Genomic DNA, 25125 nt, shown 5'->3' with positions numbered 1-25125 from the left:
TAAGCTCCCATAGCATCCTAAGGTTTTTTCCATCCTGCCTTAGCTCCACTGTGTCCAGGTTGTGTTAGCTGGGGCAAGGGACATCCTGGCCATGGGCCTCACGCTTCTCATCTATCAGTTGGAGTTGATAGATGGGCTCCTCTGAGGACTCAATGACAGGTCCATCTCATTTCACTGAACTTTGAAGATACTGCATTTTTTACAAACTGAAGGTTTGTGGCAACCTTGCTCTGGTCAAGCAAGTCTACCAGGGCCATTTTTCCAACAGCATTTACTCCTTGTGTGACTCTGTCATATTTTGGTATTTTGAACTTTCCACTAGCAAAAACATTACAACTTGTTGAAGGCTCACATGATACCTAACATTTTTTAGCAATAAAGTATTTTTAAACTAAGGTATGTGGATTTATTTTTTTTAGAAATAGTGCTGTTGCACACTTAACAGACTACAGTGTACATGTAAGTTTTCTGTGCGTTCAGTTCAGTCCTTCAGTCATGGCCAACTCTCTGCGAACCCATGGACTGCAACACGCCAGGCATCCCTGTCCATCACTAACTCTCGGAGCTTGCTCAAACTCATGTCCATTGAGTCACTGATGCCATCCAACCATCTCATCCTCCGTCATCCTTTTTTCCTCCTACCTTCAGTCTTTCCCAACATCAGGGTCTTTTCCAATGAGTCAGTTTTTCGCATCAGATGGCCAAAGCATTGGGGTTTCAGCTTCAGCATCAGTCCTTCCAATGAATATTCAAGCCTTATTTCCTTTAGGATTGACTGCTTTGATCTCCTTGCAGTCCAAGGGACTCTGAAGAGTCTTCTCCAACACCACAGTTCAACAGCATCAATTCGTCGGTGCTCAGCTTTCTTTATGGTCCAGCGCTCACATCTGTACATGGCAACTGGAAAAACAATATCTTTGACTAGATGGACCTTTGTTGGCAAAGTAATGTCTCTGCTTTTTAATATGCTGTCTAGGCTGGTCATAACTTTCCTTCCAAGGAACAAGTGTCTTTTAATTTCATGGCTGCAGTGATTTTGGAGCCCAAGAAAAGAAAGTCTGTCACTGTTTCCGTTGTTTCCCCATCTACTTGTCATGAAGTGATGGGACTGGATGCCATGATCTTATTTTTTTGAATGTTGAGTTTTAAGCCAGCTTTTTCACTCTCCTCTTTCACTTTCGTCAAGAGGCTCTTCAGTTCCTCTTTGGTTTCTGGCACAAGGGTGGTGTCATCTGCATATCTGAGGTTATTGATATTTCTCACAGCAATCTTGATTCCAGCTTGGGCATCATCCAGCCTGGAATTTCTCATGATATACTCTTCATAGAAGTTAAATAAGCAGGGTGACAATATACAGCCTGTGCACTGGGAACCCAAATTCGTGACTTGATTTACTGTGATATTTGCTTTATTGTGGTGGCCTGGAACGGAACCCAGCTATCTCTGAGGTGACTCACAGAAAGTGCTAGAACAGTGCTAGACCTAGTGAGTGCTCCCCTGTCTGTCTGTCTTGTCCTCTGGGTTGTGGATGCCCAGGAGACAGCCTTACCCCTTACTGTGTCACTGGTGCATAGTAGGTCCTCAGGATGGTTTGATGGAAGGATCAAGGGTGAGATGCCCTTTGCAGCCTCAGGGGACCGCTGGAAACTGCGCCCCTGCTGGAAACTCAGCGAATCTCTGCTCATCCAGCAGCCGGCTGGTTGGTTTCCTCAAACCCTTGGCCCAGCAGCAACTCCAGCCTCAGGACTTTGGGATATCCCTGGGGTACACATTTCCTAAGTTTGCGGATCTGACATACAGGACACACAGGCAATCATTATCAGGCTTTCCACTGTTTGCTGTCCTCACTGTTGGCGATTTCTTGGTGACAGTGTGCAGGCCCTTGGGGGTACTCATTTCTTCCTCCTTCGTCTCCTCTGAGATCTCCTCTCCCCTCTGGGAGTTCTTTGACTTGCTTTCTTGCTTTCTGGGTCCTGCTGGTGGGCAGTGGCTGGCAGGTGTGTAGGAGGATGCTTCAGGGCCTTAGGGGTCACCTGGTCATGCTCCCTAAGTTTACTGATGAGGAAACAGATTCAGAGAGGAGAGGCAGGTCCCCTGGGGGCACACAGTGAGTGAATGACAGAACCAGGACTGGAGTCCAAGTCCTCTGGAGGGGGTGTGGAGAAGAATGCTCACGGGAAATTTGCTAGAGAAGGTGAATTTGAGTTGGATCTTAAGAGGATGGATCAGCTTTGAACTGGAGGGTCTGTCTGGGGGTACTACTGGGGCAGGGACAGATGGGCTGGGGGCCAGTTCACTGAGATGCTCAGGAGAACATTTCAAGATCCCTCCCAGTCTGGCATCCCTGGGCAAACCCCACACCCTCTCTGAGCCTGCATCCTTTCCCATAAAACAAGGAAAACCACACCTGCTTTGTAGGTCCTATTCATGAGCATAGTATTAATTACAGTTGACATTTATGGGGTGTTTACCTTGTGCTAGGCGCTGGGCCAAGTGGGCACCTGACATATATTATCTCATACAGCTCTCAGAGCAAACCCACGCCTGACCTCACAGCAAGCTCTGAATAAATGCTTTAAGAAGCACAGAAGTCACTTAGTGTAATTTCAGGCACATTAACAACCACTCGGTAAACAGCATCAACAATGACAAGAATGACAGTATTTGGTCCCGTCTTGTGGCCTCATTTTCTTACTCTTCCTCCTCCAGAGAAGCCTGCTGAGAATCTCTTTTTGGAAGCAGCTGTCCTGGAATCTTCCTCCTCCAGGAAGACTTCCTGGACCAGCATGGAATATGTGGCTCTCCCTGGCCTTTCTCCCCTAAATTTCTGTCCTATTTGTGTGGCTCTTGGTGATTCAGAATGTGGGCCTTGGGTCCCTGTTCCCCAGTCTGAAAGGTTCCACAATTTCCTCAGGGCAGGTGGCAGGGGCGGGGTGGGGGGTGGACATGGGTGCAAGGGGAGGGTGCTGGGGAGATTGGCATGGTGAATACAGCATGCCTCTGCCCCTACCCTCTCCTCTCCCTGATGGAGACGCCGAGACTACACACAGGAAGTCTCTTGCCCAGGTCATGTGGGGATGCTGATCTTGTAGGTCCTCCAGACTAAGAGAAGGTGGTTGGACCCCAGCCACGAGTCCAGGGCAGCAACACAAATCAGACACCTGTCTCGGAGCTTTTCATTTTTATTTTAAAGGAAAAAAAAAAAAAACAACAGTGCAAAAATCCCATTTTCCAGTGTCAGCCATGCCCACCCCCCACCCCCAGGTCAGTCCCCCTGGCTCAGGGCTGGACTCTTTTCTCCCACTCAGCACGCTCTCCCCTCTCATGCCACCCCGTAGGGGCTGGAGGCTCCACTTCCCTGGGGCGCTAGATCCCAGCGGGACTTGGGGGGAGGGGAGGTAAGAGCTGGGGGGGGGGGGGGCAGTCCCTGGTCCGTCTGCCCCCACCAGGTCTCCAGCCATGGCACAGGTACCCCTCTTGGCTCTCATTAACCCTTTCCTGATCATACTACTAGCCCAGGGGGGTACTGATCTGGGGGAACCCTGTCCACACCCCTCGTTGCCCCGGGGCCGGCTCGGGGCTCTCCTCACTGAGGTTGGGGGGGAGTTCCCACCCACCCTCCCTCCGTGGTGGGGGAGAGAGCGGTGAAGTCCCCAGGTTTAAATACCTTAATGAAAGCAGGGGATGGGGAAGGAAGGGGCTTTAGATCTAATAAATTATTAGCGTTTTGTTTTTAGTGTCCGTGGGGGGCCGGGCGGGCGGGGGCAGGGCGTGGCCGCCAGGGCCCTCCCTTCCCTTACTGGCGGATCTCGTTCTCTATGAGGCTGTCCTCACAAGACTGGAAGTCCGTGTCCGTGAGGCCGTCAGGCTGCATCAGCAGCTCCTCGTCTTGGGACGAGGACGACGGGGGCTCGTCCCCCGAGCTCCCGGGACCCCCGTCCCCGTCAACTTCTGAGTCCTGCAGCACCTGAGCGATGTATTTCTGAAGGGGGACAAGGCGGTGGTGTGAGCGTGGACAGCGGGGGGCCCCTCGTGGGGAAGGCGGGGGGGGGGGGTCTCCCGGCCTGTGGGGGGAGGGGCAGCAACTCTCCTTCCAGGGGGGACATGGAGCAGAGCCCCCACCTGGTAGAACCAGATCCCCTCCCTGCCCCCGGGCTCTGGGACAGACTCCCCCTTTCCTGGATGACTGACAAGATACCCAGCTTCGTGGGGAAGACATGCTTCCCACCCCCCGCGCTTGGCCGTGGGGGGCGCAGGGCACTCACCGCAGATTTGGGGACAGCGGCAGCACTGGGGGGCCGTCCATTGCTTCTGGGGTCCACGGAATCTGTCTCCGTGTGCTCAATCTTGAGGGCCCCGGAATGAGTCAGCGGGTGAGGCGGGAGGCCCGTGCCCTCAGCTCCCCAGCCCCACCCCCAGCCCGCAGATTCCGCCCTGGGCCGCCTCCCTGCCCCCTGGCTCCCACCTTGTAGTTGTGGGCACTGAGGTATTTGAAGTGTCCGAAGCAGACGTGGCAGAGACAGACGACAATGGTGATCACCAGGACGACGAACGTGAACATGGACGTCGGGGCTAGAAACCCTGGGGGGGGGGGGGGGGGGAGGGGCAGAGAAAGGGCTGCGACCTCTCCTCCGGGCCCCCTCCTGGGGGCTTCTGCTCCCTCCTGAACGCAGGCCCACGCTCCCTTATACTGCGGCTTCTCCCAGGCCCCCAGCCTGCGCCCGCCCTCCCCGGGCCCGTGGTCTGCCCGGCCTGGACCCTGGCAGGAGTCTCCTCTACCCCCTGCCCCCACCCCAGCCCCCGACGGCGGGGGCGGCCCTCACCCGTGCGCATGGTGGAGAAGAACAACAGCCAGAAGAGGCAGAGGATGGGCGCGGCCACCACCTGGTTGACAGCCCCCGAGTGGATCTTCTTGTCCAGCTTAGCCGGCAGGTAGGCGTAGTAGAGATTGTACCTGTCTACCAGGTGCTTCAGCAGCATGTACATGAGCCCTGGGGGAAGCCACACGGGCCCTGACCTCGGAACCAGCGCTGTCGGGCCTGCGTGTGTCTGTCACGGCTTGTCCCGGGCCTTGCAAGGTCACTGGAGGGCTGGCCCCCCGCTTCTTCTGCCCCAGGCCCAGTAGAGAATTGAGCCACAAGCCCCTCGCAGGATCACGGAACCTCAGCTTCCCCTGCTTCAACCCCCTCACTCTGCAGCCCCTCACCAGGAATTCACTGTTAGAAATCTACTGGCTTGGGTCAGCAAGCACCCTCCTGCATGTTGTCTTTTTCCTATTCCTGACCCTAAACAGAGGAGTATAAGTTAGGCGGTAAGGTCTCTCTTCCTGGGGGTTGAGGGAATGGGACGTTTCAAATGGGGACAAGGTGGTTAGTTTGGGAGTCTGGAGCCTTCAATAACCAGGGAGGGTAGTGAATGGATTAGGGTGTTAGTGGGGGGGGGGAGGACAGATGGGGGGAAGGATGGGGGTGAAGAGAAACTTTGCTTAATTTTTTCAGAAGGAAGAGGGACTTGCCGAGGTCACATGGTGCAGTGACAGCAGGGTATTTCCAGGAGTGGTAAGGACCCGAACCCTCCCTGAAACCCAAAGGTCTTTCACGAGTGTACCGGGCTGTGTACAAGTGTGCCCATGGATCCTGTGTACGACTGTGTGGGTGTGTGGACTCCTCAGTGGGCAGGTGATCTGTGTCCAAATATACCCACTTGCGTGAAGGCACTTGTGTGAAGGGATACGGCCGTGTTGGGGAGATGTGGCCCAGGGACCTGCACACGGGCCGAAGCCAGCCTGAGCTGAGATGGCTTTACCCTCCTCCCCCCCAGGCCGAGCCCCAGACTGAGCCAGGGACCAGGCGGGAGGCCCGAGGGGCCGGTCTCCCAGCCGGGGCCCTGTCCACTCGGGTGGCCTGCCTTGCTAGAGTGGAGCGGGAGAGGTCCTGGGTCCCCCCGAGCAGGGCCCAGGTCCCGGCGCGGCGGTGCCTACCGAAGGGCACGATGATGGGGCAGGTGATACTGTAGGTCATGACCACCGTGAAGACGCACATCATCCAAGCGTAGGCTGCGCCAAACTGGAACTCGTAGGCCTGATGCTGGGGGGGAGATGGGCAGGAGGGTCGCTCAGGGAGGGGAGGGGAGGGGGAGACTGGAGGGGCTCAGGCAGGTGGGAGGAGGGAAAGGGACAGGAACTCTGGGGCCAGGAAAGAAGCCGAGGGTGGGAAAGGAACCCAGTGTCCAGGGCAGGGCAGGGCGAAGCTGATGGAGAGAGGGGCTGTGGCTGAGTTGGAGGTCAGGGTGGGTATGGTGATGGGGCCTGGGGAGGGGCCTTCCAGGGGTAAGGGGCTGGCAGGGTGGTGGGTTTGGGAATTGGATGCCCAGAGCCCTCTGTGTAGGATTAGGGCAGAGGGACCCTGGGTCTAGACCCAGACCTCCCCCAGTTCCCATCACAGAACACTAGACTGTCAGAACTAGAGGGGCCTTCAGGGTTAGCTATACTATGTCACTGTACACACGGGAAAACTGAGGCCCCAGACGGGAAGGGGGTGACTGAGGGCCTTGGAACAAGGCTCCCAGGTCCCGGCCCCGTGGGGCCCCCACGCTCTAGCACGGCTGCTGCAGTTTTTGATTGGGCCACCAGGGGGTGCTGTGCGGGCCGCGGCAGCCCCGGGCGGCCCTACCCGCTTCACGTTGCGCCTCTCGGCGGCCGAGCGCGCCAGGCAGAGCCGGATCATGTACATGAGCAGGCCCGGGATGCGCAGCAGGTCCATGGCGTTGCCGATAAAGGCGGAGGCAATGACGTAGTTCACGAAGAAGGCGCCGTTGTCGGGCAGGAACACGCACCTGCGGGCACCAGGTGCTCCAGCTCTGCACTCTTGGGGGACCCAGAGGCCCCCTGCCCACTGCCAGCATGCCAGCACCCCCAAGGTGCCATTTTCCACGTGGACCCTCCAGCTGAGCCCTCAAAGCACTCATGTCTCAGGGACCCCTGAATGTGAACCCCCAGATGCCTCCAAAGTAAGCCGAAGATAACCTCAGCGTGTGTGAGCCCTGAGGCACCGCTAGAACTTTTGCCACATAAAGACCCCTGGAGAGAGTGGAGAGACCCCTAAGGAGACCAGTGTTCAGGGTATGATTCTGGAGATCTCCACGGCCATCCCTCTCCCTGTGAGACCCTGAAGGATGTAAGCCCCAGAAACACCCTGAAGGCTCCCTGCCTTAGATCTTAATTTAACCAAGAGTAACCCCCAGAGTATGAGCCTCTGACACCTCCAGAACTCAAGCTCCAGAGACCCTCTCCCAGAAATCTTCAGAGCGGGGGAGCCCAGGGACCTTTGTCAGTACCCATGACACCTCAAATGTGAGCCCAAGGTGACTACAGATGGCCTAGAGCAAGACCCCTATAGCCTGCTCCCACATAAACAGCCATGGCATGTGTCCCCCAAGACCCTCTTCACAGAGATTCCCAGGGAAGGGGCCCCATAGAGAATTGCATATTCACACCTCTGGGTGATAGCCTGAGACTTCAGTGGTGTTCCCAGAGCTTGTGCCCCAGAAACACCCCAAGGTGTGAGCCCCAGAGTCCCCCATGGTCATTCTGAGTGAGGTGTAAGCCCAAGAGCCTTCCAGGGAGACTCAAAGGGGTGGCACCTGAGACCTTCAGGGAGCCCCCTAGGAACCCTCACGTCACTCCCACAGCACAACCAAGATCCCACTATAGACCTTTCCAAACCCCCAAAGTGAAGCTCCAGCTCCCAGTTAGTCCCGCGATACAAGCCCCAGAGCCCACCATAGAAACCCCCCTGAGTGTAGGCCCCAAAGCCCCAAATATACCCTAAGGGTGACCTCAGAATCCAGAGAGGTTCCCAACACAGACCCTCAGACATCCCATGTATGCACCCAAGACATCCTGTGGGGGCGACCTTTGGGATGCCTGACCATGATATAAGCCCCTCCTCCTCCCCACCGCAGGGGTGGGTGCTTTGCTGCACCCTCCCATGGGGGAATACTCCCCCCCCAAATCTGGTCTTCTTCCCTGGGGACCCTGGTAACTCACTCAAACCGGATAGCTGCCTCAGCCAAGAATTTCTTGTCAAAGAGCCAGCGGAAGAAGAGGTCCAGGCTGGGGAGGAGAAGAGAGGGGATGGAGGTGTCGGGTGCTGGAGTAGCCAGAACACCAGAGGGGACAGCGTCCCATCCAGGAGCTCTGAGGACACGCCCCAGACCTGGGGCCCCTTGCTGCTCCCCTTCTCGCCGTCCCCCACCCCAGCTCCCACCCCTTCCTCCGAAACCCACCTGCTCAGTCCCAGCGAGGGCAGGAGCAGCACCATGAAGATGAGGAAGGTGTAGCACTTGTGCATGGTGGTCCTGTTCTCACCGGAGCTGGGGTGGGAGGGGGGCACGGGGTGGGGGCAGAGGTCAGGCGAGCCAGCCCCGTGCCTGCTCCCCGGAGCTCCTGCAGTCCCAGGAGGGTCCCCTGGGAAGGAGGGGGCCTTCCCAAGGTGAGGATCCCAGTCACCATCCCTCCCCTGCCAGCTCTGGGACTGCCCGGGGCGTGGGGGGTCTGAAGGTGGAGGGTGTGAGCCCAGGAGTGTCAGTGTGTGTATAGGGGGGTGTCTCACCGTGTCCAGTGGGCTTCAAAGAAGGCAGAGTAGTAGACGATGGTGGGGAGCAGGGCCGAGAAGCACCACAGCAGCAGGGTGGGGAAGAATTGGGTGATGATGGGGTTCTGCAGAGGGCAGCAGGGAGGATGTGTCAGGCAGGGGCAGTCTAGTGGGTCCAGCTGGTGTGGCTTACCTGCCCCCCTTCTCCACTGAGCCCTGGGGCCCCCCAGCTCCCAGGGCCTCATCGGAAGTCCAGAACATTGGGACTTCCCTGGTGGGAAGTCCCACCATGCCTTGCAGTGCAGGGGTAGCAAGTTCAATCCCTGACTGGCGAACTAAGATCCCACATGCCTCAGAGGAACTAAAAGCCTACATGCTTTGTGGCATGTGCCACAACTAGAGAGTCCACATCCTGCAACTACTGAGTCTTGTGTGCCACAACGAGAGAATCTGCGCACTGCAATGAAGGACCCCACGTGATGCAATGAAGCTCCAGCATGCCACAACTAAGACCCAAGGCAGCCAAATGAATAAATAAGCCCAGAAGCTCTGGGGGCCAGGGCCATCTGTACAATCCCTGCTCGAATTGTATTAGTAGTTAGCATTTATGAACACCTACTATGTGCCAAGCACTGATGATGGACTTTTTTTGGATCATGTACTTTTCATATATTAATTTTTACAATAATGATATTATCCCGTTTTAAAAATGAGTAAACTGAGGCAAAATGAGCTTCATTTAAATGAGATAGTGAGAAGCAGGGGTGGGGGGGGATTTGAACCCAGGCATCCTGGGTCTTATCTATTATGCTATTATCACCCAGTGATTTTCAAAGTGCCTTCTCATGAACTTTGAGGTTCCCAGGAGGCTTGTAGGGGGAGTGAGGACAGAGGAGCAGAAGCTCCCCCCTACCACCAACCACTGCCACCTGAGCAACCTTGCTTTTCCACACTGAGTTTCATGTAAGATTTCCTTGGATAAAGGGCATCAGAATCCAAGTTTGGAGGCCAAGGATCTGGTCTGCCCCTTCACGCTTTGGTTGGAGAGATTGAGTGGTTTGGAGGAGGGCCTGGTTTGAGGTCAGATGGTTAGTTAGGGATGGACCCAGGCACTCTCTTCCTGGGGAGCCCCTCTAGGTGAGTGTGAACCGAGGGAGGCCTCTCCCAGGGAAGGGTGGCAGGGAGCCCGAGGGAAGAGCACAGAGCGGGTCTGCAGCCCACGGTGGTGTGGGACCTTCTTAGCGGGGCTGGGCTGGAAAAGCAGAACAAGAGCTCAACTGGGCAGCAGGGAGCCTGGCTCTACGCCCCTCACATGCCCTTGGCCAGGGGGGATCGGGGGCCTGGGGTCTGTGTCTTGGTGCACAGTGTGGAGGGTTGGGGTGTGGGCCTTACGTTGAGGTACTCCACAGGCTTGGTGACGTTGAACTTGTCCATGGTGGTGATGATGATGGCCGGGGTGGTGAGGAAGAAGAGCAAGATGAAGAGGACGACATTGATGACCAGGCAGCGGAGCCACCAGATGAAGCCGCGGATGGAGAGGTGCTCCCTGGGAGGGCAGAGGCGTCACCCCGGGGCTGGACGCCTGACCCGACCCCAGAGACACCTAGGACCTCTGTCTCCTCCCGTGCCCCACTGGGGCCCCTACTGGCCCCACAGAACCACCCCAGCGCCATCCCCCTCTGCTCACCAGTAGATGTTCTGGGGGTCGGGGGCATAGGACACGGTCCAGTTGGAGATGTGTAGGGACTCGCTGCAGGACGAGGAGCGGGGCTCCCCGCGGCAGGTGCAGCCCTGGCACTTACACACGTTGAAGTCCTTCAGGATGCTGGGGGAGGGGGGCACGGTTACTGGGGACCCAGAGCCCCCGGTCCCTCGGGGCTGGGGCGGGCAGGCAGGGCTCACATGGCCGTGATGGTCTCGTTGTGGAAGGTGACAAAGGCCATGCCGAGGGGCTTCTCGTTCACTTTCTCCTTCTCCCGCTTGTAGTCCTCCTTCAGCTTCTGCTCCAGCTTCGTGTAGTACTCGATGGCCTCCACCTGCCAGGACGGACGGGGAGGTGGGGACTGGGTCAAGCCGCCGGTCCCCTCCCTTCACCCAGCTGGCCCCGCCCAGGGCCGACTGCAGCCTGGGCACTGCCTTAAGCTCTCCATTCACTCGCTTCTCCTCACAAGCACCCTGAGAGGTGGGTACGAGCAGCCCTGTATTACAGATGAGGAAACCGAGGCATGCAGCGGTCCAGAAACTTGCCGAAAGCCACAGAGCTAGTAAATTCAGCAAGCTGGCCTCTTGGCTGACCTCTTCTGATATGGGTTTTGAAAACTTGGTTGCTGTAGGTGTAGGGAACAGACCCAACAGTGGGACTAGGGCTTCTAGGACGTAGGAACAGACGGGAGGGGCTGCCCCTGCCTGTGGTCCTCACGCCAGCTCTGCTTCCTCGGGGGACCCCTCGACTTTGGGGTATTTATGTGCAAGGCCTGCTTGTGTGTGTGTGGGTGTTCCTGAGGTTGTGGGACAGGCTCAACTGGGGGGTGCCTCCGTCTCCACTGTGACCTGTCTCCCCAGGACCCCCCATCTCCCCCCAGCCACCGGGAGCCGGGGGGCCCTGAGGCCTGAGCCAAGCCCAGGATGCCCCATACCTGCTCACAGCCGCGCACCACACAGCAGCACAGATGACCACAGGGCTTGGGGTTGATCATGGTGGGGACATTGTCCTTGCTCTGGAGGTTTGTGAAGTAGAGTTTTCCCCGCTCGGCCTTCTTTCTGTGGGAACCAGGCGCCTGGTCACCCACCCCCCAGCTGGGTCTGCTGGAGGATGGGTAGGTGACCCAGCTCGGGGGTCATGGAGTCCACTCCCCAAGGACAAGAGCCACTGTGCTCTTGGGTTTGCTTAGGGTGCATGGTTCAGACATGTCCCCAGTCCAGGGTCTCCCCATCATCCCCTGAGGGCCAGAAGTTCTTCCCATAGCCTAAATTTCTCACACTGTAGCAGAGGAAGGGTACATCTTCAAATGGGGTGGGGGAGGGACAGTGGAACCCCTTCCTCTAACCTCCGGGACTTGCTCTTTCCAGAGCTGAACTGACAGGCGCTCTGGGGGTGAATTAAAATCAAACGCCCTGGGAAACAACTGGAACGGGAGCCAGACTCCTGAGTGGCAGCCAAGATGCCCCCCACAGTGGGCAGGGGGCCCTCCAATGTCACCCTCCCACCCCCAGCCCCACTACCTCTCTGCATCGAGGAACATCAGACGAGCCACGTTGTAACATGGGCGGGCTTCCAGAACCGTGCAGTTGGGGTAGGCCTCCCTGAAACACAGTCCACCATCACCCTTAGCAGGGACCCTATCCCTCCCTTGTCCCCAACTTTCCTCCATGACCCCATCACCTTTCAAGACACACAGCCCCAATTCAAGCTCCCTCTTTCTGAGTCTGCAAAGACGACAATTCCCAAGAATAAAACTTTGAAATTGCTCCTCCTGTTTATCCACGTCGGGGGGGAGCGTGTGCACAGGTCAGGCTGGGCACAGGCCCAGATGAGAGCGCGTACTCACAGGGTGCTGGGGACATCACAGCTGTGGTCTGATGCCTGTGTGGGGCTGGGGATTTTACGTGCAGAGAAACTGCCTTTAGCTACGGTCGTTCTCTTAACCCTGCTCCCAGGAGACCTGGTGACCCTGAGTTCAGCACTGTGCCGTGACCATCGACTGATCCTAACTAACCCATAGCCCTGGGCTACAGAATGGTCTCTGGCGCAAGAATGACCAGAGGTTGATCCTGAAACCTGACCTGAGACTGACCTCTAAACACTGACCAGAGACTGATCCTTTATCCTGACCCAACTGACCCATAACCCAGACCCAAGACTGACCTCTACCCATGAGCCAAGGTTGACTCCACCTTGACTTGAGACTGACCAGACAGACTCTCAGTAGCTGGTACCCAGCAGGGCTTGAGGGAGGCTTACAGCCTGCATGGAGGAACACTTCCGTTTTCATCCTGATCACACACTGCTCCCTGATCCTAATCCCTAATCTAGATAAGAGGTCCTGCCTTTTTTTGGCTTGTTTAATATTTAAAGAAGGAAATAACAAGTGTTAAAGATGTGGAGACATGATTCTAAAGTAACAAGATGGACCTCACAAGCCCATGAGAATTTGGGAACTTAAATCTGGGATGGTGTCCTTGAAAGGCACTTCCCAGGAGGCTCCGGACTCTTCCCCTGACACAGGATGTAGGATACGAATAGTGGGTGCGTGCTCAGTTGTGTCCGGCACACTGCGACCCCATGGACTATAGCGTGTCAGGCTGCTCTGTCCATGGCATTTCCCAGGCAAGAACACTGGAGTGGGTTGCCATTCCCTACTCCAGGGGATCGTCCCCACCCAGGGCTTGAAGCCAAGTCTCTTGCATCTCCTGCACTGGCAGGCAGATTCTTTACCACTGCGCCACCTGGGAAGCCCCCTGGTACTGCTGTTGCTCAAACCATTTCAGGTTCCTCTCTGGAAGGGCTGTCAGCCCGGTGGCAGGCTAAGTCCTCATTTTCACCCAGCTAATCTCTAATCCCCTAATCCCTACCACACAGGTTCCCTGATTTTGCACACAGGTCCTCCCCTGATTCTTCTGGGTTAGTCCTCCAATCCAGACAGACCCCAGGCCTGGAACCCAGACCCTGGTGGGTACCGACGACGAGCAGGGGCTCCACAAGGCCAAGGGCGGCCTCCTGCTCAGCACCACGTACCCAGGTGCTGGGTCAACAGCCCTCACATAATCAACAGCCTTCGCATAGTAGGTGCTCAGTAAACACCCACTGTGCTGTGCTGAATGGATGGGTCAGTGAAATAATGCTCACCATGACGCTAAAAACGCCAGTGAGGACTGCAGTCTCCCCAACCCCTGCTTGTAGGCTGATCGCTAGACTTTTTTACATTATTTTTATTTATGTATTTATTTGGCTGCATCGAGTCTTTGTTGCAGTGTAGTATGAGGGCTCTCCAGTTATGGTGCATGGGCTTAGTTGCCCCATAGCACGTGGAATCTTAATTCCCCAGTGAGGGATTGAACCTCCATGCCCTGAACTGGAAGGTGGATTCTTAACCTTTGGACCACCAGGGAAGTCCCCCTGACCGTTAGTTTTATTTTATTTTTAAAAATAAATTTATTTATTTTAATGGGAGGATAATTAACTTCATAATATTGATTGGGATGGTTTTTGCCAATGACCGCCAATTTTAGTTGGGCTGTCTCCTAAACAATACCACAGACGGACCCCTGAAACAGACATCTTGGACTGTGAGTTCCTCACGGACATGACTCAAGCCTGGCTCTTCTTTGTCTCCCTGGGACGAAGCTCATAGTAGGTGTAGGACAAACGTGTGCTGGATCCATGGAAGCTCAACTCACAGGGTTCATTCCCTCACTGCGCACAGGGCTCTGTTCTCAGGCCACCCTGTCAGAGCCCTGGCTGCCCACCCCATTGGAAACAGCAACCCTCCATGACCCCTCGCTCTGCCCCACTGCCTGCTCTGGTTTTCTTCTGGGTACCCACCCCTACCTGCCAAGGTCATTTCTTTGCCATCTGGTTCTCCCTGTTAGAATATAAGCAGATGAGGGCAGGTTTCCTGCCATACCCCCAGGTTCCTGCTCCAGTGTAACACAAGATGCTCAAAAGATACCTGTTACTGGGACTTCCCTGGTGGTCCAGTGGCTAAGACTCTGCGCTCCCAATGCATGGGGCCCGGGTTCCATCCCTGGTCAGAGAACTAGATTCCACATACCACAACTAAGACCCCGTGCAACCAAATAAATACATAAATAAAAGAAAGGGTCAATTAAAAAAAAAAAAAAAAGAGCTATCTCCTTAAAAAAAAAAAAGATACTTGTATGGACTTGTATAGACAAGTTACTAAAGGACTTGTCTGTACAAGCTGACAGCTGACTCCATTTGGACAGTAACATTAAGATGTCACTTAATTCTCAGCACACACTGTCCTTAATCTTGACCCAGCCTGCCCCCGAACGCTGAGTACAGCTTGAACTCCAGATGGGACCCCAAATTGTTCTCTCATACTGACCAATGATTGATGAGCTAATTATAGCTGTTGTTCTGTAAACTATGGGAGGGCAGGACCTGTTTCTAATTGATTTATGCCTGGTACACAGAAGGGGACCAATAAATGCACGTTGAATAAAAAAGAGGATTCACTCAAAAATCCCGGTCACAAACCAGTCATTCTGTAACACAGAGGCCTGGGATCCGACCACAATCCCATCCTAACAGCTGACTGCTCATCCAGGCCAACCGACCTCACTAAGTCCTGATCCTCACTAGAGGCCAAGCCCTGATCCAGACCACCAGTGGCCCTCGTCAGGACCACCGACCAACTCCTAATACTGTCCCCAGACCAATCTCTAAGGAGACCGTGGACTGGCCTCTAAAGCTGGCCTCTGCACTGCTAAGCCCTGAGAACTCGATGGTCTTGCATTCATTTCTGTAGTCCCCAGGCCATCACATGGACCTCAGCGTGCCTGAGAACATCTGCTGAGTGGACAGATGGACAGATCCTGTATACAGACTGTTCTGGCCACTGGAGGTGGATTTCCTTTGCTTTACTAAGACAGACTTCTGGCTGAAAAGCACCTCAGAGAACATGCAGCCCAGCTCTCCTGGGCTCCCTGAGGATGCACTGAAGGCTGAGACCCTTCTCCCTGCCAGTCCGCGTGCACACAGTCTCTAGAACAGTACGCACAATTCTGAGAAGGCCACATCCTCAAGGGCCCGTGGACCCGGGGTACACAAACCATGAGCTGGTTCAAGCCAGGAGGAGGAAAGGACCAGGGACTCACTTTTCAAGTATTTCCCCAGCTCTTTGAGGGACCTGAAGTCCAGCCCAACTGCTAGACCACCTTGGAGTCGGAGAATTCTTCCTTAGCATAACTCCCTACCCTGCACCACAGCCCCCTAAGCGCCCCCTGGAGAGAGAGGCCTCTGATGATGCTCTTGGAGCTGGAAGAAGGCAAAGAAGGGTCCACAGGTCCTGGGGTTGGGGAGGGGGGAGGAGCTACTCACTCAAAATGCTTCTTGATCTTCTCTGACTCTGCATATTTGGAGATTCCATTGATGAAGAGAGTCCGCTTCACCTGGGGAGTGAAGGGGGCCAGTTTGCCTTCCTGAGGCTTGACCCTCAGAGAGAGGGTGGGGAACGGGGGAGCAGAGAGGGGCAGGTGGGTGGGAGCAGACCTCGGGATGAGCCAGGGGCGGTGTTTCTAATAGAAATCAGACAGTGAGCAGAGTGAAAGCCCCCTGGCCTCTTGCCCCCTGAGGGCTTCTGGGGGCACAGAGTGGGTGCCACTCGCAGATCCTCAGGGAGGCCCCAGCACGGGTGGCATGGAGTGGGTGTTCAGTACTGGTTTGGGGAATAAATATAGGAGAAGAGGGACAATCACTCCCACAGTCATTTCCTGCCCTGGGGCCTTCTATGCACCGCCTCACCTCACCCCAGCCACCTTGGGAGAGGGACCGTTCTCTCCTCCTACAGAGGAGGGGACCGAGCCTGGAGGAGGTGACTTAACCGGCAGGATGGGGGCTCCTGGGCTGCTGAGCCAGGATTCAAAGCCAGCTGGCCTCACCCAGGGGCTGACCACACCTCAGACAGGAAGAGTCCCTGGAGGGTGGGCTGGGGGGCGGGCCTGGCTCCGCTGCACTCACCAGGTCGTCCTCCTTGTAGCGCATCTTCGAGGTGTGTCTGCGCATGCTGTAGACGGTCAGCAGCAGGTACAGGAAGGCGAAGGAGGTGTGCAGCCATAGCAGGTTGTTCCTGGCGGGACAGAGGGGTGAGTGGGGTCACCGGGGCTGGAACACTCTCAAACACCCCCAACCTGCCAGTGTTCATGAAACCCTGGTGGACTCCCCTGGTGGTCCAGTGGTGAAGAATCTGCCTGCCAGTGCAGGTTCGATCCCCGCTCTGGGAAGAATTTCACATGCTGTGGGCGCTGCAGGGCAATTAAGCCCGTGCGCCACACCTACTGAGCCCACATTCTAGAGCCCACGCTCCTCAACAAGAGACGCCACCGCAGAGCAACTACAGTAGCCCTTGCTCGCCGCCACCAGAGAAAGCCCTCACGCAGCAATGAAGACCCAGCACAGCCAAAAATAAATAAATACTAAAAACAACAACCCTGGTACAGGGCGCCTTTAGAGACTCGGGTCTTCTGACACCCTCCCAAGGCAGGCCCCACACCCCACATCCTCTAGACCCTGAGACTGTCCCATTCCAACCGCACTGTCCCCAAGAGGTCATCTCTTCACGCCTTCCCTGCTGGGTACACTGCCCTCCAGCCACCACCAGCCAGTCCTCCCTGGGATCCTCCCCTTCTGGCTCCATCCCAAGCCCTCAAGGCCCCACCGTCATCTCTGCAGCCTCAGTACCTCTCCCCAGAACACCCCCCTTTTTCCTTGCTCCCCATTCCTGCCCAGACTCTGCCCACAGACCCAGGCCTCGCTTGACCAGCTTCCCACTCTTACCCTGATTTCAAGTTGGCAATGGTGGTTCTCCCAAAGCTGTAGGCATTGTTCTCTGGGGGGTGGGACGAGGGAGAGGATGACGGAGGGATCAGGGCACATCCCCTTCCGTCCCCTCCTCTTCCCACTGAGCCCATCTTAGCCCTCACTGACCCAGCAGGTCCCCTGAGAAGTTGACGGGCAGCACAATGCCTACAGAGAGGACACCCACGGCCACCAGCAGCCCGATGATATGCCGCTGGAAGGACAGGTAGTGCACGGCGTCGCCTCCACATTTATCCCGGATCTCGTCATCCCTGCAGGCACGGGGACAGGGGGATGCGCTGAGGACCAGCGTGCCGGAGGGGCCAGGGCTCATCTGCCCTGGCCCACCTCAGCCCACATCCACCCTAGCCCTGGCTGATCCGGCAGCAGGATGGGGTTGAAAGAGGGGAGGGGGGCTCTGGGTCCCCCATGTCCTAGGAGGGGAGAGAGGAGGGAGAGGGAAGGGGAGGGAGAAGAAGGAAGGATGCAGGGAGAAGGGGAGGGAAAGAGAAAAGAGAGGAGAAGAGAGGGGTTGGGGGAGAGAGACAGAGAGAAGAAAAAGAAGGCAGACTGCAGAGAGGAAGAGCAGCAAGGGGTGGGGAGAAACGAAAGGGAGAGGACCACCCGAGAAGGGTGGATGAGGACAGTGGCAGGAGGAGACAGAGGCAGGAGGGCGGAGGGAGGTCTGGGAAGCAGTGGTGCCTTAGTGGTGGTCCCCCTTAGATTTGGGGAGCCCTGGGGGCCCACGAGCCAGGGCGGTGGCGGTGCTGACCTGTCCCGGCTTCCTGCCTCTCTCAAGGCTCACTGCCTGCCTGCCGCACTCTGGCTCCATCTCCTGACTTCTGCCTGCAGGAATGCTGGCTCCTGCCTGCAGCTGGCTGGCTGCCCCCAGCCTGCCTGTTGCCCCCACCCGCTGGCTGCACATGGCTCTGAGGTGGCAGCGCCAGCCCCTGCTTGCACAGGGCGGCAGGGGCGGGGAGAGCTGAGGGCAGAGCAGGCCCTCTAGGCAGGGGTGGTGGGGCACAGGAGACTGTTGGGGGGTAAAGTGAGGCCAGCTCAGAGGAACAGCAGGGGCCTGGGCCCCCGGAGCAGGGAGGGGGGTGTTGGCTTGGCTAGGAGCGCTAAGGCCCTCAGAGATGCCGGCCTCTGGACTTGGTAGGGAGATGACAGGTCTGTTGTTTCTCTCTTTCTTTAGAGCTTGAAGACTGTTCACTTACTTTATCCTGAAGATGGCTGTCAGCCAGGAGCAGAAACCCTGGGGGGTGCAGAGGGCTGTCAGCTGCTGTCGCCATCCCACCATCCCCCACCACCCCCGAGCCTCCCTTCCCCCTTCTAGCCTCCCTCCTTCCCCGACCCCAACCTCGTGACCACCTCCAGGCTGTGGCTCACCTTCACAGCTCCCACAGCCCACACGGAAACCAGCTCATCCCAGAGAGGGGCAAGGAGAGTCGCCCAGTCTCAGGGAGGAAGAAGGACCAAGGCCACATGGGGTCACCTGTGGACTCCTGGGCTCTGATTGCAGGTCCCCGCAAATACCCAAGGGCAGCGGAACCAGAGAAAAGGTCCTGCAGTTGTGTGGGCCAGGGTGGGGATGGGTGGGGATCGGGGTCCGAGGAAGGGACCTCAGACCTGCAGCTTCTGCGATGTGGAGAGTCTGCAACGTGGCTGCCAAGAGCAGAGGAGTGGGCCACACTGCCCACGGTCCTGCCACCTACCTTCTGTGTGCTCAGTCGCTCAGTCGTGTCTGACGCTCTGGGACCCCATGGACTGTAGCCCATTGGGCTCCTCTGTCCATGGAATTTTCCAGGCAAGGATACTGGAGCGGGTTGCCATTTCCTTCTCCAGAGGATCTTCCCGACCCACGGATCGAACCTGCATCTTTTGTGAATCCTGCATTGGCAGGCAGGTTCTTTACTACTAGCAGCACCTGGGAAACCCCAAGAATACCCCAGAGGGACCATCCCAGGGTCACTGTGAGCTGTGATCTCCTGCTCTCCAGCCCCCAGGCTTGTCTTCAGACAGAGACCCCGCTCAGGGCAGGGTGGGGCTATGTGGGGAAAGGCTGGGCAGAGAGACCCTGACCTAACTTCCTACTGGGAGACTTCCAGCCAAGATACAGGACCGTGCTATCTGTTGCCAACATCACCTAAGTCTGGGGACCATCTGGACAGCTCTGGCTGGGAGGGTGATACCTCTGCTTTGTCACTTACCAGTATGAATCCAACTCAGGAAGCTGACAGGCTTCTTCTGCTACGGAGGCCACAGGAGCTGCTGCTCCCGGGGCTCCCAGCCTAAGCTGGACTGACCAGGGCCACCCTATAGCCTGAGGATTAGAGTTCTGACCAGGGTTAGAGTTCTCACCCTGGCAGAATGACAGGGGGCCAGACAGGTAATGCCAGAGTGTTGGGTCTGATCTAAAGGGGCCTGGGGTCTGCTATGCCTCCCCAAGTACATGCCTTGTTTACAGGGGCCTCGCCCCTCAGCTCCAATCTACAAACAGGTCAGCCGGCCCCAGATTGCCAGGGGCCACCAGCCTACAACCTCTGAGCAGCACAATGGATTCTGCATGTTTTGCTAAGCAGGCCTGGAAGGTTCATGATTACTTCCAGGAAAATGTCTAAGGAAAAGAGGTCCCTAGGATTGATCACTGGAGAGGGGTACAGAACTCTACTGGGGAAAATGACATTTAGAAACCACAGATGTTCAACTTCTGCTGGTTTGGAGGCTGCCGTGGAAGACAGAGCCCCGAGTTCTGGGTCTGGGGGCTACCTTGTGGCTCTCGGATGAGGATCACCCTTGCTGGGCAGAAGGCCCCACCACATAGACCCCTGACTCCATATCACCTGAAGCCAAGGCTGCTGAGCCCACGTGCCCTGGAGGAGGGGGTGCTGAGAAGCTGGGGGGAGGACACTCACATTGTCCCTTTGGTCAAAGTCGACGGAGCTGGAGACAGACGTGAGACGCTCATACCGGTCGTGACTGTCCCCGTGCATAGCCGAGGCCACACTGGGGGTGGGGAGGCGAGAGATCAGAGAGGGAGGTGAGTCTGAGTTCCTGGGGAGCCAGGGGGAGTGGGTGGGCTCCCACTCCAGAGCTCCAGACAAGGCACAGAACGCTCAGAGGCAGAAGCGTGCAAGAGTGACTGCCCTCTCTCTGCCTCCCTTGAACCTGCACCTTACCCTCAGGGGCCCCGGGGGGACGTGGGGGGCACTGATGCAGGGATGGGGGAAGGGTGGGAGGGGGAGTCTTCATCAGCACCCCATGATTGCTGAACAAAGGAAGTCAGCGGGGCCCTGCAGTTCTGGAGCTGACCAGTGGGGGCCGGGGGAGCAGAGCCCACCCTGGGCATAGGGCAATGGTGGGGGGGCACATGGTGATGGGGAAGGACAGGCTGGACCAAGAGAACCCCAGAAGGGCCGGGGGCTAGGGAGCCTGGGAGGTGTCCCCCACCCTCCCCCTTCCCCGACCCCAGCAGCTGCCGCAACTCCAATGCCAGGCCTATAGACAGAGACGGTGACGGATACAGAGGGCCACGCTCAGAGCTTCTCTGGCCGCCCCCCTCCCAGGCCTCCAGAGCAGGTGAGCGGGGAACCCTGGAATAGGAAGAACTAGCTGTTAGGGGATGAGAAGCCACTGGAGACACCCAATCTTGTCTCTGCAACCAACAGGGTGACTGTCGGGTGGGTTCCCAAGGAAGATGGTTCCTCCACCCCAGCCAACCGGGGCGGTGGACGCCCACGTGCGCGGGGCACACAGGGAGCCGCTTCTCCCAGGCCGGGAGCCGGAGGGAGAGACGGGGGAGAGAGGCAGAGACAAGCTGGGGAGCCCCCTGCTCTGCGAAGCACACCACCTGCGTTAATCCGAACACGAGCCTGCAGAGGGGAAAACGGAAAAGAGACACCGGCAACGTGGTAGGAAGAGAAGCATGAAAGAGAAGAAAAAGGAAAGCTGGTTTAGTGGGGGCGAGGGGGCTGCTGCCCCACATACTATTCCTGTTCCACTCGGTCTCTCTCCTGCCGCCGGCGCCTGGGGACAGAGAACAGACAGGGTTACCGGGGGCCGGGATGGGTCTCCAGGGACTGGTGAGGAACCAAGGCCCAGCTGTGGGCCCCGGTGCCCGCATGACCGCTCTGGGACCGGTCCCTCTTCATCCCCGCCCCTGCCGCCCCCACCAAAGAGAATGAGAGTGGGCTGACTCTCCTCCTATCCCTGAGGAGCGTGGACAAGGTGTATGTGCATGTGTGTGTGTGTGGGCGTGCAAGTGCACACACCAGCCTGTGTGTAGGGGTAAGGGGAGGGTCCCAGAGCCTTACCTGTCTGCATCTGTCACCAAGGCCAGCCGCCCGTAGTCCCAGGCCACCTTCCGGAGGATGGAGAACAAGAACAGCAGTGCCTGAGGAAGGAGGGGGTGGTTGGCAGGAGGGGAGGCCATTCACCCCCTGGACTAGCTAGGAGGGCAGGGCAGAGGGGCAGGATTTTTGTCTGAGAAAAGGATGACTCTGGGTGGGATGAAGGTCCGAGGCTGAACTTGGGCTGGGTGATGGGGATTCCCACCTGCAGTCACACGTGGGGAGTCAGGGGCAGGTGGGGGAGTGGTTAGAGTGGCGGGTGTTAGCCAGCTGTGATACAGGGTGTGGTGCCAAGGGTGGAGGGGGGCATGTGGGCACTCACAAGGAAGCACATGAAGTCCAGAGCCAGCACGGTGGGGACGCCCCCGAACGGCAGGCCCTGCAGGACGGTGCTGCGGATGCGGGCGCTGTAGCAGTAGTCCTTGGGGTTGCTGTTGTTGAGGGCCATGGTGCCCAGTGTGGCCAGCAGGAAGGGCAGCATGGCTGCTACTGCCTCATGGTTCTCCTGGGCAAAGGGCGGAGCGGTCAGCCAGGCTCAGCCCCTGTCCCCTTCACAGTTCTGCCTGGGGCTTCAGCAGGGTGGGCGTAGGGAGGGGACAGTGAGGACAGATCACCGGGCTGCCTGGGTGGGTGGAAGCTCTGGCCTCTGGAGATAAGGGCCCAGGAAGGGAGGGTTGAGTCACACGGACTTACTTTCCCTGGCTTTTGGGCTCTGGGTCTGGGGAACTCAGCCTGGGTCTGGACTGGGGCGACTGGTTTTTCTAAGCTGGAAGATGTCTCTGAGTCTCTAGCAATTTACCTCCCACCACCTCCATATACACACATACACACACACACCCATTCTCTCCAAACACAAACTGGCTCTCTCTGTCTCTGTATCTCTGTCTGTCTCAGGCAGGGGGCAGAGCTCAATCTGAGGGAAGATGGAGAGGGGTCTTAGGTCTGAAGATCCAAGACTAAGTGGAAGGGTCTCCAGGCCAGGGGAGGATGGGTCAGGAGCCAGTTACCTGACCCTGACTGTCTCTTCCTACCCCTGTTAGAACAATGGCATGGTTTCATCTGCTCAGTTTTCAACTCAGTTAACCACCTTCCCAGTATAACTGGCTTCAAAGTGAGATATGTAACTTTAAAGTTGACCCTCTGTCCTCAGAGTAGGGGTCTGAGGATGGGGTCGGTGGGAAGTCTGTTAAAAAGCAGGACTTCTGCATTTGCGCCACCTGTCTTACTCAGCCCAGCCACACCTGTTTACCCTCATTCTTTTTCCTGGGCCATGGCAGCAGCTACGCCTTTCTCCTCTCCAGTTTCCTCATCTCTTTCCAATTTTCTCTGCACCTGAGTTGTAAGGACTACGATTCCCAGCGTGCCCTGCTCCTGCCCCCAGAGCAGGGCAGGCTGGGAATGCCGTGCCCTGCAGCGAGCTTTTCCATTGATTGGCAAAGGAAGGAAGAATGAGCTGGGGGCCTCTTAACCAGCCCAAGCTCCCTGCAGCCAGGGAAGTGCCCTCTGGCCTGCTTCCCTGACACTGCCAGGCTTTCAAGCCTTCAACGGTCCCAGTGGACGGGTGGGGGGGAGGAGGAGGGAAGGGGCAGCTAGTCCTGATGCCTGGGTTCTGGAAGTGCCTGGGGACCAGCTGGGCAGGGCTCTGGGGAGGCTCCCGGGGTGGAAGAGATGTGTGGGCGCGGCTTCGTGGCCCCACCCCCCGTCCTACAGGAGGGCCCCTGGGGGCCCCTTCTGCTGACAACACAAGCTCTGCTTTGTAGGGGGGGGGGTCCCCAGGGAAGAAAGGAAACCAGACAAAGAAAGAGAACAACAAATCTGGGATGGGTGACTGCAACTCTGGGAGCAAGCATCCCCTAGCCCCCTGGGTGGCTCAGAAAGTTTCCCCTGCCCACCCACCAATCCCAGATTTTCAGCTGCCTCTTCCTAACATTTCAACTGCAGGGCAAGAGGCACCAGAGGAGAAGCTGGGGTTGTCTGTGTGTCTCACTTGGTTCCAGGGACTGAAAAGCCTGGGTTAAGAAGGCTAAGGGAATAACTGCCCTGTGTTCTATGTCCTCCCTCTTCCTTTCCAGCCCGTGTTGCCTTAAAAAAAAAAAAAAAATTAATTCAGTAACTGTAGCAGGTGCCATGTATAGAGTGCCCAATGTTTCAAGAAGACATATATTTTTCATTTAATCATTAACTCTTTGGAGTTGGAATGTCATTCCCATTTTAAGATGAGGGCATAGGACTCAGAGAAGTTAAGTAAGTTTCCCAAAGTCACACTGCTCATAAAATAATGGACCTGGGCATCAAACCTAGGTCAACTTCTTTTTTAAAGCCTGAACTCTTTTCAGGGCACCTTGATGCTTTTCTGACATGCCTAGAACAGGATGCTGCAGAAGCTTTGTGAATGCTCATTATGTGTTCTCTGGCTAGGGAACACCAGAGCACTGAGAGAATGTGTGTTTAGGTGTGTAAAACTTGTGTTGATATGTGTATCTGTGTGTGTGGAGGTGGGGAGCTGGGTGACTACACAGCTGTCTTTGGAAATGAAGAGAGTTGTTAGTGTCTGAGTGGAGGTGTGTATGCGGGTGTGTCTGGGAGCCTGGGTATGTAAATACAAAAAGCCCCAGGAAAGGTTAAAGGTAGGTATAGGTATCTTAGCGCTGTAATAATTGGGGAGGGGGGCCCTCTATACTAGTCTCCCCACCTCTAACTCCCAACTCAAACACATTTCAAAAATCAATCCAGCCCACACATACTCCTTGCCTGTTTATCTCTGAAATTCCAAGGCTCCCCCAGGTCAGAGTGTAATGGGTACAAACCCCTAGAGTTACATGCCCCCACTTCTATCCTCTCCACTCGGAGGAAGGTGGAACATTCTGGGAGCTCCTACATAAGGGAACCCAGGAGAGTAGTGAGGGTCAAGGTCTGTGCTTCAGTAACCGAAGTCACCACGTCCATCTGCCACCTCCCTCTTTAGAGTCACAAATCACTCCCTCCTCAGTTGCACTGCTCTTCCCACCTGCACCCTGAAGTAAGCAGGGCACACTCCCCATCGGCAGGGGAGGAAGCAGGGACGGGGGAGGAGAAGCCACTCACAGGGAGCTCACAGGGCAGGAAAGGTTGGAGCCAGGGCTGGTGGCTCAGCTTGCCAGCTTGCCGACTGGGTTACTCCAAGCTCTTAATTGTGGAGGCGGGGTTGCTGGGCTGAATTTCACCCTGGGCAGCTGCTCTCAAAGCCTTCACAGAGAGCAGCTGAGAGAAGGGAAGAGACTGAGGCAGAACATTTGGGGGAGAGAGGGACATTTCATCCACTCTACAGGGTTGTCTGAGCCAGTGGTATCCCAGAATTTCTCTGGTCTGACACTGAGGCTTTAGCTGGAAAGGTGTAGGGAGAATGATGGAGGATTTTATTTCTAGCTCACTGAAGGTTATTTTATCATCAAGAAGTGTGTGCATGTTGCTTGGGGGGGGGGGTTAGGAAGCTATAAATTAAAAGTTTTTTTCTTAAAGAGTTACTAGGGAAGATTTAATTTAGGACTTGGGATCATAGGAAGGCAGTGTGGTCTGTTGGGAGGAGATAAAGATGGAGACTAGTTTTGTTACTATGTAACCTGGGCCTCAGTCTTTCACTCTGTAACAAATAGATATTAATATC

At 56.5% G+C, this 25125-nt stretch overlaps 1 protein-coding gene across 3 annotated transcripts in view; it reads right to left on the bottom strand.

The window, feature by feature from the left end:
- Positions 1 to 3166: 3166 nt before the first annotated feature.
- Positions 3167 to 25125, bottom strand: part of TMEM63B (transmembrane protein 63B) — a 25395-nt gene continuing 3436 nt past the window's right edge. For 2 of the 3 annotated variants that reach the window (XM_061146820.1, XM_061146821.1), the window contains exons 2-24: positions 21805 to 21987; positions 21447 to 21526; positions 21121 to 21159; positions 20049 to 20139; positions 18351 to 18388; positions 17263 to 17405; positions 17113 to 17164; positions 16297 to 16405; positions 15658 to 15728; positions 11817 to 11897; positions 11231 to 11354; positions 10497 to 10630; positions 10282 to 10419; positions 9987 to 10140; positions 8613 to 8719; positions 8287 to 8373; positions 8048 to 8113; positions 6672 to 6834; positions 5981 to 6086; positions 4824 to 4991; positions 4466 to 4581; positions 4266 to 4346; positions 3167 to 3982 (exon numbers count right to left, since the gene is read on the bottom strand). In XM_061146820.1, the coding sequence (XP_061002803.1) occupies positions 3797 to 3982; positions 4266 to 4346; positions 4466 to 4581; positions 4824 to 4991; positions 5981 to 6086; positions 6672 to 6834; positions 8048 to 8113; positions 8287 to 8373; positions 8613 to 8719; positions 9987 to 10140; positions 10282 to 10419; positions 10497 to 10630; positions 11231 to 11354; positions 11817 to 11897; positions 15658 to 15728; positions 16297 to 16405; positions 17113 to 17164; positions 17263 to 17405; positions 18351 to 18388; positions 20049 to 20139; positions 21121 to 21159; positions 21447 to 21526; positions 21805 to 21963 (2493 nt within the window). In that variant the 5' untranslated portion in view covers positions 21964 to 21987 and the 3' untranslated portion in view covers positions 3167 to 3796. Of the gene's footprint in view, positions 3983 to 4265; positions 4347 to 4465; positions 4582 to 4823; positions 4992 to 5980; positions 6087 to 6671; positions 6835 to 8047; positions 8114 to 8286; positions 8374 to 8612; positions 8720 to 9986; positions 10141 to 10281; positions 10420 to 10496; positions 10631 to 11230; positions 11355 to 11816; positions 11898 to 15657; positions 15729 to 16296; positions 16406 to 17112; positions 17165 to 17262; positions 17406 to 18350; positions 18389 to 20048; positions 20140 to 21120; positions 21160 to 21446; positions 21527 to 21804; positions 21988 to 24566; positions 24705 to 25125 lie in introns of those variants that run through there. The other variant, XM_061146822.1, reaches the window with a different exon arrangement.

The sequence above is a fragment of the Dama dama genome, chromosome 7, assembly GCF_033118175.1.
Source record: "Dama dama isolate Ldn47 chromosome 7, ASM3311817v1, whole genome shotgun sequence".
NCBI lineage: Eukaryota > Metazoa > Chordata > Mammalia > Artiodactyla > Cervidae > Dama > Dama dama.
This window is presented reverse-complemented; position numbering and strand designations above follow the sequence as displayed.